This window comes from Strix aluco, chromosome 3 (genome assembly GCF_031877795.1).
Source record: "Strix aluco isolate bStrAlu1 chromosome 3, bStrAlu1.hap1, whole genome shotgun sequence".
Taxonomy (NCBI): domain Eukaryota; kingdom Metazoa; phylum Chordata; class Aves; order Strigiformes; family Strigidae; genus Strix; species Strix aluco.
This window is the reverse complement of record NC_133933.1, coordinates 70,250,976-70,263,124: the sequence shown is the minus strand read 5'-3', so window position 1 is coordinate 70,263,124 and position 12,149 is coordinate 70,250,976. Positions and strand designations below refer to the sequence as shown.

General features: G+C 36.3%; 1 protein-coding gene across 3 annotated transcripts in view; it reads left to right on the top strand.

The window, feature by feature from the left end:
• The window catches only part of ENPP3 (ectonucleotide pyrophosphatase/phosphodiesterase 3), a 42,928-nt gene extending 31,756 nt beyond the window's left edge, over nt 1-11,172 (top strand). The window contains exons 21-26 of one of the 3 annotated variants that reach the window (XR_012622552.1): nt 3,523-3,658; nt 4,165-4,242; nt 5,707-5,839; nt 7,505-7,661; nt 8,187-8,282; nt 9,222-9,240. Coding sequence is in view for 2 of the 3 variants with exons in the window: in XM_074819085.1 (XP_074675186.1) it covers nt 3,523-3,658; nt 4,165-4,242; nt 5,707-5,839; nt 7,505-7,661; nt 9,222-9,395 (678 nt within the window). In the remaining variant the exon portion in view is untranslated. Of the gene's footprint in view, nt 1-3,522; nt 3,659-4,164; nt 4,243-5,706; nt 5,840-7,504; nt 7,662-8,186; nt 8,283-9,221 lie in introns of those variants that run through there. The other 2 variants (XM_074819085.1, XM_074819086.1) reach the window with 2 other exon arrangements.
• Nucleotides 11,173-12,149: the final 977 nt, after the last annotated feature.

The window sequence follows — 12,149 nt, the reverse complement described above, 5'->3', positions numbered from 1 at the left end:
TTAAAAAGATTAAAAAGTCCTACCATAGCTGGAGTCTTTTTAATATTTCAGCACCAGAAGCAAAAAGCTCAAAACAAAAGCAAATAACTTTTTGGACATTTTCCTTTGTTGAAAACCAAATTCTCAGTTGGAAAAGAAGTGTATATTCTTGCCCAATATGACATCTAAATCAACAGAAATACATATTTGTGTAAGCTTCCTATAGTCGTTTATGCAACATTGTGGGAAGCAGTGAATGATTGAGACTGAAGGATATAGTTCACAGCAGACTCTGATATAATGATGTGTTTTCTATAGAAGGAACAGGAAAGAATAAGTTTCCTCTGTAATACTCTCAGAGACACAGTGGTGAAAGACTGCAAGAGCTCACTCACTGAGTTACTGACACAGTAAGCTGACATCAAGATTTTTGATTACGACATGTACTAATCAAGAGAAAAAAGCTTTCTGAATTACAACAGGAGTGGAAGGACAGAGAGATAGAGCTAATGCCTTTGACTTTAAGCTTTGGCTACAATACTTGGGAATGACAGAAAATTGCAATTTCTACTGAAATTTTATTGCATCCTAGGTTATGTATGTCATGGATAAAGCCTATGCAGATTTACACAATTTGTAAGGTGGGGCATTTCTTGACATTAGGTAGCTATAAAGAAGGTCTTAAACAGTAACCAGAGTTTTGCTGGTTTTGTGTGATTTGGAAGCTTTGAAACTGGGCTGGTTGATCAAGTTGCACAGGCTTTTGCCCCTGCATGTGATATCAGAATCAGGGATATTATGAATAGTTACAGATCTTAAATAAATGATGTCAGAGAGAGTCTTGATTACTTAGTATTCTCAGTCAAAGGAAAATTTAATATTGAAGGACATTTATTTTCTTGAGGTTTTATACTCATCTGCTAGGGAAGAAGGCAGATTTTCTTGCAAAAAGATAGTCCCTCCACCTGCCTGCAGACACCTGTAGAATTTAAATAGCTTTGTTATGTAGAATCACTGAAGTTTACTATAAAAATGTATTAAAATGTATAACAATCTAATCTGTCCTGCAATGGGATGAAACCAGCAATGAGACTTGTATAAATCACGGGGATTTTTGGAACTAAAGCTCAGTGCACTGAGGATTATGGGAGTTTTGTTTTTTGTGGTTTAGTATTTTTTTTTCTTGACTACTGAAAAAAGATTCCTGGAGGTGGCTGAAGTTGACATGACAGACCACAGCAGATGGTGTCTGTCATGTAATGCAAATAACTCATGCCTCTCGACATTAATTACTAGGTCATCAGAAGACAGTAACCTTCATCAGAAAAGGTAATGCATGATGTGCTAGACAAAGTAATTTTTTAGCTGTAACTGTTTGCTTCAGAAGACATTATGGTTCTTTGACCTGAAAAACAAGGAGCCAAAGGGCTAAAGCTGTTGAATTGGTGATGGGTGGGTTTTTTTAATTCTGAAGTTTTGGGGTGGTGGCTATCACTGCCAAGATCTCACTTCTTATAAATGAGCACTTTCAACAGCTTCTTCGTTCTATTCTTATTGATGATCTGTTTAAAAATAGCATATTCCTATGTTCTGAGGTAAAAAAAATGAAGAGTGGTTGTAGCAGAGTGAGTGTATTAGTTCCCAGAGCATTAGCAATACGGCTTGCAATCTGGATTTGTGTTAACTCTTGGTCTCGTACTAAAAGGTGACGCAGACAGAGCCATTCTCATTTCTCAACAGCTTTTGATATTGTTTACTTGTTGACTTGTAGATCATTGGAAAATACAAGCTGAAATATTCTGGAGTGGTTGCTTTTTCAGCATTTTGAGAGTTCACAGGTTCATTAGGAATTCTCATTTCTTCAGTTGGAGAATTTTCTCCTGTGTTGTTCAATGGAAATAGCCATGAGAAGCCTTCATCTCCTAAATGTATGGGAGTGTTCATAAAAATACAGGTTATATGATGTATTACATATGTGATGGACAGACAGCTCTAAAACACTGTCCTTCTGCCTTGGCACTTGGATTAGAGCTCATATAGTTAGCTTCAAGAAATGTGAAACAGTGAGAAGAGAGTTGAGTGGTGTCCTCATTGCTTCAAGCTGGAGAAAATGTGAATGCTATTAATAACCCAGATTCATGATATAGGTCACAGAATCACAGAATCATCTAGGTTGGAAAAGACCTTGAAGATCATCTAGTCCAAACATTAACCTAACACTGACTGTTCTCAACTACACCATATCCCTAAAAGTAAAAGTAAAAGGTCAAAAGTGGCCTCCCTGCTGTATTTGGATAACATTAGGCGTGATCTCTGTATTTAGTGAGAAGAATGAAGTTCTCTTTGGGACAGTCCTTGGCATGTTTATTCAGACCTTTGTTACTTTGATTCAGGTTTCCCTTCAGTGATCATAAATAAGTTGAGGCCATTGTAGAATTTCACAGCTCAATTATTAAGTTTAAAATACTGGTTTCTTCAGTGATCCTGATTCATTAACCTTGCCTTACTGATTTGGACACTAGAAAGGACAAATTTCTCAAATGAATTGGATGTCAGATTTCTATTGGGATTTACATTTGCTTGACAATGACAGCTTATCTGCTCAGGTGGTAAAGGCAGTCTTTTGTCTTTTATATTTCATTTCATGTGGTATATGCATTTTCCATTAATATACAGTCTGAGCATAATATGGGCATCCTCAGGAATTCTCATAAAATTAAGTAAATAAATTAAATCAAGGAGTACAAAAGAGGCACAAGAGCATTCCAGTTCTTTATTTCTGCTGGGTTTTAACCAATCGAAATGAACAATGTACTGAAAATCAATTTAGATGTTTAGCTACCATTTACAGAGCTATAAAGCAAATAAATATGTTCCATTCTTACCAAATGAAAATAAATTATGTGTAAATGAGTATGCAGTTAAACACAGAAAAGCATATTCTGATGTTTTAGTTAATGCTATTGTAAAATTATGATAAAGGTTATAGAAAAAAGATAAAGGTTGTATAAACAATTATACTCATCTTAGCTATCACGGATGTTAACGTGTCTCAGTGAAGTTAGTGAAGCTAGCCAGTAAAACATACTGAATTTACTATGAATTTATTTAGCTTTAACTGTTCAGAAACACGGACTCTTATTATGGAGATAGCATCCTCTGATGCTAAGATGAGGTGATAGTGTCATCTTTATATACTAGCTGCTTTCCAGAAGGATGTGATGTCAAGTTTGTGTTTCCAGAAATATGTAAAAGTGACAAATGAGCCAAACTTGTCACCTGGTTTTGCCTAAGGTATAACCTTATTTTGCTACTACAGTTTTACATGCTGCATAAGGATTTCCCTGAATTACCTAAAAACAGAAGTGGAGGAAAAACACTAGGCAGAAAACATCAGTGTCCATTACTTGCATTGACCTGTTTCACTACGAAAATAGGAGAAGATTCAATGAAGTCCATTCTAGAAAGTTAAAACAATACAAAGCACTGGGTTAGCCACAGCCGTGGGTGTAATACTTTTTTTTTTTTTTTCCCTTTTCACAGGAAAACACATCTCCTCTTCCTCCCACTGTTTCAGACTGTCTGCGGGCTGATGTTAGAATCCCTGCTGCTCGGAGCCAAAATTGTTCCAACTACCCAGAAGGGCTGACCTTCACCCGCAGTTTCCTCTATCCTCCCAGTGAGCATGGTTCTTTTTATAGCTAGAGCTTAGAAAGTCTTAATCAGCTGGATGTGGGTTTATGTTTAAACATATACCCAAACACCAAAACAAACTTCTTCGGATCAGCATGTTGGGCAGAAAAAGGTTTCCAGTGTTTGTAGACTGACCAAAAGCAGGACAACTGCTACTTGTATCTAAATATTTTCAGTTTAGAACACTTAAGTTTTTCTTTTAAAAATGGAACAACTTGAATATGATGAAAACTGGTTTGAAAGATGTAAAGGACTGAAGGGCTGTCACTCGTCCTCTGTATAAATATATAATTTCCTATTGTCAAATTTGATAATTACTTTATTGAACAGATTGTACAAACAAATTTGGACATATGTTTGCAGTAGGATCATACACTCGTGCTCAAATGTAAAATGTAATTGAATACCTGTACCTGCAATTTATAGTGACATATGAATCAAATTTGTCTTTGTATAGTATTTCATTAATTTATACTTTGTTCCTTTATATAGACTTCAATTCATCTGCTGTTGAACAGTATGATGCCTTACTCATCAGCAATATTGTTCCCATGTATAGAGCTTTCAGAGGTAGGTTGCAAAGTTTTGATTAATTTTGATTAATTTTCTGTAATTATGGCTGTGGGTTTGATAAAGCTATGACAAGGACTTAGAAACATTAATGCATGGCCTGCAGTATATGCAGATTTTGTGCAAATATATTTAAAACTGTTTTAAAGTAGATGTTTGAAATTTTAAAATGCACTTATTTGTTTGTTTTTTTTTTTTTCTGTGTATAGTCCTGTCTGACCTCTCCTTAGCTGTGCCTGTTTTGAATTTTTGAATTTTCTCTTCATCTCCTGTGTGCTGTCCTAACATGAAATGCTAGCTATTAAACTGTCATGAAAATATCCCCTTAGGGAAATGCTCAAGGTGAATGAAAATGGCACTTTTTCTTCCCTTTTGCAAGGTCTGAAGAGAAGACAAGACAAAGTTTGTAAACAATGCCCTGATACAGTGCCTGTTTCATCAAGCAGAAACCCAAATTAGACAATATTCATCTTGGAATATTTATTTCAGGAAAATGTTTCTATTATACAAATGCAGTAAGCTACATTACTTCTTTCCATCCAGCCTGATTCACATTTGTTCATAATCATCAATAAGAAATTTTCTACAACTGCATATCATCTTGTTTTACTCTTAGGCCTAGGGTCATTTTCTTAGACAAAGGATAGAAGAGGAATTGTGTAAGGAAAAAGCTGGAGAAAAAACAGTGATGTGACTATCTTTCTAATGCATTCAGACCTCATTTATTCATTCACTCATGTCATAAAAAACAGAGATCCAGAAAGCATAAGTGGCTGTAATCTTCCAAGTAAATCAAAGACATCATGAAAAATCCAATTTCCCAAGGAAAACTCTACAAGAGATTTAAACTTACAAGAAGTTACTCTAGACCATAAACAAGAGGTAAATCAATAGGCGATGCCCTCAACCCCCCAAACCCATCTGTTGTTTTTTTACCATGATAGCTGTAAATATCTGAATAGTCTCACTAGCTTATATCCTACAAGTTGTATTTTCTCAAATAACATCTTTGAACTAAGCCAAATTGTCTAGTGATATTTGACATGAGTTCTGTAGAGTTAGACTAACTCTCAGGTGGTAAACATTCCTCTCACAAAACCATTATCTCAGTTCCTACTAATTGGCACAGTTGCAGGTGCTAGCAGATAGATAGGCCAGAAATGAATGACCTCTCGGATCTAGAATTGTAGCTACAGGTTCAGATCGAATGAATTATCCCCAGTAGTGCAATAGGCCTTGCAGAGCTATAATAGCATTTACCGTGCCTCTTTCAATAGCGAGTGAGAATATGTTCCTTATGATGAAATCAAAATTTTGTGTAAGAAAGAGTTGATTTTAGAGGCCGTTTAGTTTGGAACTTTCTATTATTCATCTATATTGAAAAAGGAAGCATGTTCTTTTTCTTTAGTGGTGAAATAACTTCAAATTTAAATTAAATATGCTTATATTTTCTTTTAATGACAGACATGTGGGACTATTTCCATAATGTGCTTCTTCAGGAGTATGCTAGAGAGAGGAATGGAGTAAATGTCATTAGTGGACCAGTGTTTGATTACAATTATGATGGCCATTTTGATACTCTTGATGAAATTAAGCAGTAAGTACATGGAAAATCCAGAAGTCAAACTCCAGATTATTTTTGACTGTATTTCCACATAATCAAACTTCTATTCAACAAGAACGAGAAACAAGTATCAAGGAGAATAGAGTATTCCCTTTATAACACTATATCCACTGCTACTCATCCAACGGCAAATACTCTTGCAAACAGATACAGTACTGTAGAAGTTGAAGTTCCAGTAAAGAGAAAAAAGCTTTGCAGGTACATGTGTATCTATGTACACATGCACAGATACAGACTAGTAATTTGTTTCCCAGGCTTATGCCTAGATTTTTGGGCCTCTGCAACAAAAATACTAGGAGAATATGTGACATCTAAATATGCAGAAGATGTGCTTAAGCATAATTTTCTCACTTTCATGTTGTGCTCACTCACGTGTTTGTTGTTTCTCCCTGTTGTCTCAAACTGATGAGTTTTATCAACGATCAGATTTCTGTGTTTGCCTTCACTGCATCATGTAACTGGGAATGTAAAATGTAATGTTCCTGAGTGGTACCTTTGCATAGCTATGGCTTACACAGGTCACTTGAAGGTCAGACAATTTCTAGGTACAATTTACTGAGCTCTGGTAGCATAACAGAAACATTTAAAAATTAATCTGTGTGTAGAAACAGGAATAAGGGAAGACATATTTTAAAAAAATCTATGAAAGAGAAATATAAAAGACCAATTATTTATGTTAGTGAATGAGGACAGGAGGAAAAAACAGAATAAGAACAAACAACTTAGATTGTTCCAAATATAGGAAAAATGCCTTCTGACAGTAAGAACACTTATGTAGTAGAAAAGTGCTGGGAAATCTGTGCAGCTGAATCTGTCACTGGAGATGTTTTAGTCAAGGCTAGACTTAATACCACATCTGTCAAAAATGGTTTGAGAATGGTAAAATCATCTCTGCCACGAACTAGGAGGGTGGAAGGGAGGAGAGACTAGAACTTCCTTCCAAGCAGAATGCTGTAATACCCAGTTGACCACATAATGTCTACAGTTTGGAATAAGCCTTTTTTATTCAGCATCATTAGTCAGTCATATGAAGCAGTATAATGATTTCAGTGATCGTGTTTTGTGGAATACTGAAGATGTACAGGAAATTTGGGAAGCATTCGGCTCCTCATCATTTTATGCACAAAGGTGACCATATTCACAGAATACTCAAAAGGGAGGCAAAGACATTTTCAATCAGGTATCCTCAACTGATTTCTATAGCACATAGCCATAAGTCATCATTCTAGCATTTCTTGCTGGCAAGGAACCAGAAGCTAATTTTCTCATCACTCTTCTCCAATTCAGTTTCATGTGGTTGAAATTATTAATGCAATGACAGGCAAATACGATGCTCTATCCTGCCTATTCCAGATGTAGAGAGATCTGGCAAAACAGAGTGTTGACCATGTAAGCAATCCTCTTGGTTTCAGTGGGACTTCTTGTAGCAAAAGAATTAATCCATGCGTGTTTGGCTGTTCATGAAACAGATAGTGAGGCTGTCTATCCTATCAGGTAATTATTTCAATTCTAAAATAAATTAAAGTCATATGGTAGTGAAAGATCTATGCTGAGATAAGTTCTATAAATTACTAGTGGCATCAGTAGTTTTAATACTTGATATCTAGATAAATCCCTTAACTAATGTTTGTTTTGTAGGCATGTAAACAATACAGAAATCCCTGTCCCTACCCATTACTTTGTGGTTCTGACTAGCTGCAAGAACAGCTCCTATACTCCATCGAACTGTTCAGGCTCCTTGGATGCTTTGTCTTTTATCATTCCTCATCGACCTGACAACACGGAAAGCTGTGCTGTAAGTAAAGTTCTATGCTCCTGTGTGCCAATGAGCTTTGTGAACTGATTCCCAGTGGCATCCCATCATTTGGAGAATCTTTACAAGTCTAAGTGTTTAATTAATTCATTCCCCATGAGTTGAAAGTGAGTTGAGAGCTGAAGCAATGACTAGGAAAGCAAGAAGCTCCAGGAGAGGCAGCTGGAAACTAATGAGCTGATAGAAAGCAAGGAAGAAGAAAGGAGGGTCTGATAACAGGACATGGCAATGCTGTCACCTGAGAAGGACTGAGAACTGCAGCATAGCCAACAGGGTGATAAGACAGCTTTATGGAAGGCTGCAGGATAAACTTATGCCAGAGGTATCAGAAGACTTTGAGTGTTACTCCATTCAGTGTAGATAGAAGAATTCCTTCAATCCTTTGTTCCACCTTTATCAGAAATTAGACAGCAGGCATTTAGATGGATGGTTCTGCAGTTGAAATTCATACTTGAATTAGATAAAATCCATGCTTACCTCTAACAGTGTAAATCTCATGTCTTGTAGCAAACAAAATAAATTAGCTGAGTGTAATACGTATTGTTGGGCCAGATGAGTGTCTATTCCATAAACTCTGGGATGCAGAAGGTTCCTTAGTTCAGTGTATGTATTACAGAGTCTCCCAACACACAAATATGGCTGCACAGATAAAACTGCTCCTCAAAGCAACACAGTTGTGTTTATTTAGCTTATTTTTTATAACTTTGAACTCATAACTCCAGACAGGTGCAAGCTTGTGCTGCTTAGAAACAACTTGGGTGTGTCCTCATTTGTGGTGTGGCTAACCCATAACTGCCCACTGATCTTTTTGGTAGCTGAAAGCTGACTAAATATACAAAATAAATAATTTGAATGAATTAGTCTTTATACTTCATAAATTAACATCTGTTATTTCTAAAGTTTAGCAACAAACCCCAAATATCGTTTCACTTTATATTCATTGTGTCTCGCAGTGATGTAAATTTAGTGAACCATTTGTGTCAGAAGCAGGTACTGTTAACAAAAAAGCAAATTACCATCTGTTTACAAAAAAAACTTTGTAGTAAGAGAATCAAACAATTTTTAATTGATTAGTGCTTACATTTCCATTGTTTTCTGTGTCTATGTAGCAATTATTATGGCTGTCCAGCAATCAAGACTGAGCTGATGTAAGGACTTTGTTCAGGTTGTCAGGCGCCTGTTGTTTGGCTAGCCTGAGCACTGTAGTTAATTTATACTGTAACTAAAAATATCCTTACTTGTAGTGTTTAAAACATGACTCAACTGTACTTTGTAGTTAAAAGTCATACTTGCCATTTCAGCATAATTTTACTTCTCTGTTGCTTTGGAGGTGGGGAGAGGGGACATCCATTTGATTCTGTCTAAATGAGATCCCTAAATGCAGGGCTGTAAAGATGTCTAGGAAAACCTGAAAGAAATTTTACCAACTGGAGGCCTTTAGTCTGTCAAAACCAGTTCAAACACTGGTTATTGTCTAACACCACCACCAAACAACAAAGTGCCTTTTATGTGTTTGAGCATTGTTCTTGTTTATTTTGGCAGGAAAATAAGACACTTTCCGAATGGGTTGAAGAAAGAGTTCAGGCTCATTCTGCACGTGTTCGGGATGTGGAGCTGCTAACTGGGCTTGACTTTTACCAAGAAAGAAACGAACCCATCTCCGAGATCTTACAGCTAAAAACATTTTTGCCAGTATTTGAGACTGAAATTAACTGAGTATCTGTTAAAAAAGTGTCAGTGCTTGGAAGAAAGCAAATTTAAATGATTTAACTTTTTTTCTTGCTAAAGTATGTAGGAAGCATGACTACAGCTCTTCTACAGGAAAACACACTTAGAGGAGCTAATTTCTTTATTCAAATTCGTGTTCTTCAGTCAAGTGTTTTGTGCCAACTGAATAAAAATTACTTAAAGTAAATTAAATTGTCATTGCTGAGCCAGGCTTTCAAAACAGGGAATATTTTGTTGGTAGTAGTTTGATAAAGATCTTCAAAAGGAACATGTTTCATAGTAGAGAGATCCCAGAATTGTAAACTATATAGAAAATATTTCTATGATGGAGTTGGAAAGTTTGAGAGGAGTGTGTGTGCTTTTTCCCTTTGTTTATCAGAGAGATTATGGTTATGTAATACTAGTATGTTCTGAATTTCTCTTTCTCACCTACTAATTCACATGGAAAACTGCTATGTATTTATAAAACATATTCAGACTCACAAAAAGTTTGTATATAGTGGAAGTGTCTTCTATGATCATCCCCTGTGTTTTCCACTTGGGCTAATTCATCATTACACTAGTAACAAGTGAAGTGAAGTTAATGAGCTTTATTCTGTACCCTTCAGAAATCTCAAAGCTTTCTGAACATGAAGAGGTAGAAGAAATGCTCTAGCCAGAAGAATTTTGTCAGGATATTTACCTGTATTTGCAACGATTTCCAAATGCCTCTCAATACCTAAATGTTTGTGTCTGGTTTTAAATAGTTAAACCTGAGATTAGAGCACAAAATTAGTGGTGATATCCGAAAAATAGTCAGTGTTCCTTTTTGTAATGACTTTATACACAGAGACTCTAACTCACACTGTGCTGTTCACAAATTACTACTGAGGGCAGGTAAGTGGGACAAGGCAGTGGAAATTCCCAGATTCTGCTATTACAGAAATGTCACGTGTTAACTGACGGTTGAGCTGATTTTCTCCACTGAAAATGCTGCTAAGCACAGGTATGAATAACAACAGACAATTGACCGTTTGTCTGATTTATAGGCACAGTGGGGAGTTTTAAAAAAAATGTCAAAGAGTGTTTCAGTCTGTAACTAATTGTGGACTGAAGGAGATATGCCTGTTTAAAAAATGAATCTTTAAAAGCCTATGCAAAAAAACCCAAAACAACTGCAGGACATTTTGTTTTCGATGTCTCAGAGGATCAATGTGTGCACATACACTCCAAACGTAGCTTAACAATATTTATCTTACATCAAGATGTGGTACCAAGCTGAATGTCGAGATATGTATCTTTGGTTAAAACATTACATGATTGCCTTGAATATGTAGTTGTATTTCACCCTGCAACACTGTGACATCAAAGTCTGTCCTTCTAAATCAGAGACTTCTGCTATACTGCCTCAATTAAGAATACAACTGATTTTTCACAGCATAAAAAATCATACCCTAACTCTAGTCAATGAATCTACATAACATGTACTAATTTAGACATGTAAATTAACTAGTCTAGAATCATAAAATTAATTTCAGAGATAAGAAGAAACAAACAGTTTCTTAAGAGTATGTCTACATTAGCAATTTAAAGTAGAACTAGCTTGACTGATGTGACATTGTTGTGACTTGATATATTTAAATTTGAGTTAACCCCTGTATCATCAACCATGGCAGCAATACAAGCTTCAGACCAATACTCTAGTTCAACTATGAAAGCAAATTTCTGGTGTAGATATGCCTTTGTGAACAGTTACACTCATGTTTGAATTATGTATATCTGTGGGTACCTGCATGATGAAATAATGTCTTTGAGGTTTGCCCAGACTTCTGAAAATTAATTTCATCCATGCTCTCACACACGACAGGTAATGGACTTAAATAGCAGCAAAATTAATTTGCTGTCCTCCTTTACAAGATTCTTTAATATTCTTCTGATAAAATGTCTAGCCTCCTCCCAGAAAAGCACCCCACCCTGCTGATAAAAATTGGCCCCTTCTGCATAAAGATCCCTGCCTATGAAGCTGACAAAAACTGTATTTCTCATTCTGTATCTGTATAGCATCTAACACAAGAGGATCTTGGTCACATATTTGGATTTCACACAAACTTTTGTGGTTATGAAGTCTGAAGTTGCAGTTACTCTAAGAAAGCAAATATGAAAGTGGTTTTGCTATAGTCATATTTATTTCCCCTACTATCCATTCAGCTGTCATAATATCTAGCATTCAAAAGTGTAGTGGGTCATTTACAAATAAAAGTATGGAGATTGCATAGGGATATCTAACTGAAAATTTTCTGTGAGTAGAAGACTTGGTTCTTAGCCCTTTATTCTTCCCTTGGCACCGATGCCTGGGTACTCTCTTTCTGTTGCAGAATCTCCAGCTTTCTCAGTGCCAATTCTCTGTGCAGTGTCATAGAGCTTCTGTCACAGCCCGTGACAAACTCTGCTATAAACTGCTTCTGGGAGCACTGTGTTCCCTCTCCTTCTCCCCAGAGGCTGTAATGACTACCTGTTAGTTGATCTTGTGGGTTCAGAGGCCTCCTTAAACCTGCTGGATTTTTTGTTACTTACAGGAACAATCATGGGAAGTTTTCTTTCCCCCATCACTACTACGTTCAGCCAGGGAGCCTAGTCATTGACTGCTTTAGAACACATCAGGATTTCTGACTATTGTCTTGCTTTCCTTTCCCTAGTTACATGAGCCAGTGGCTGTATTGGAGATTGGGAGAACTAGTAGTGAAGTTGATAGAATGATGATTA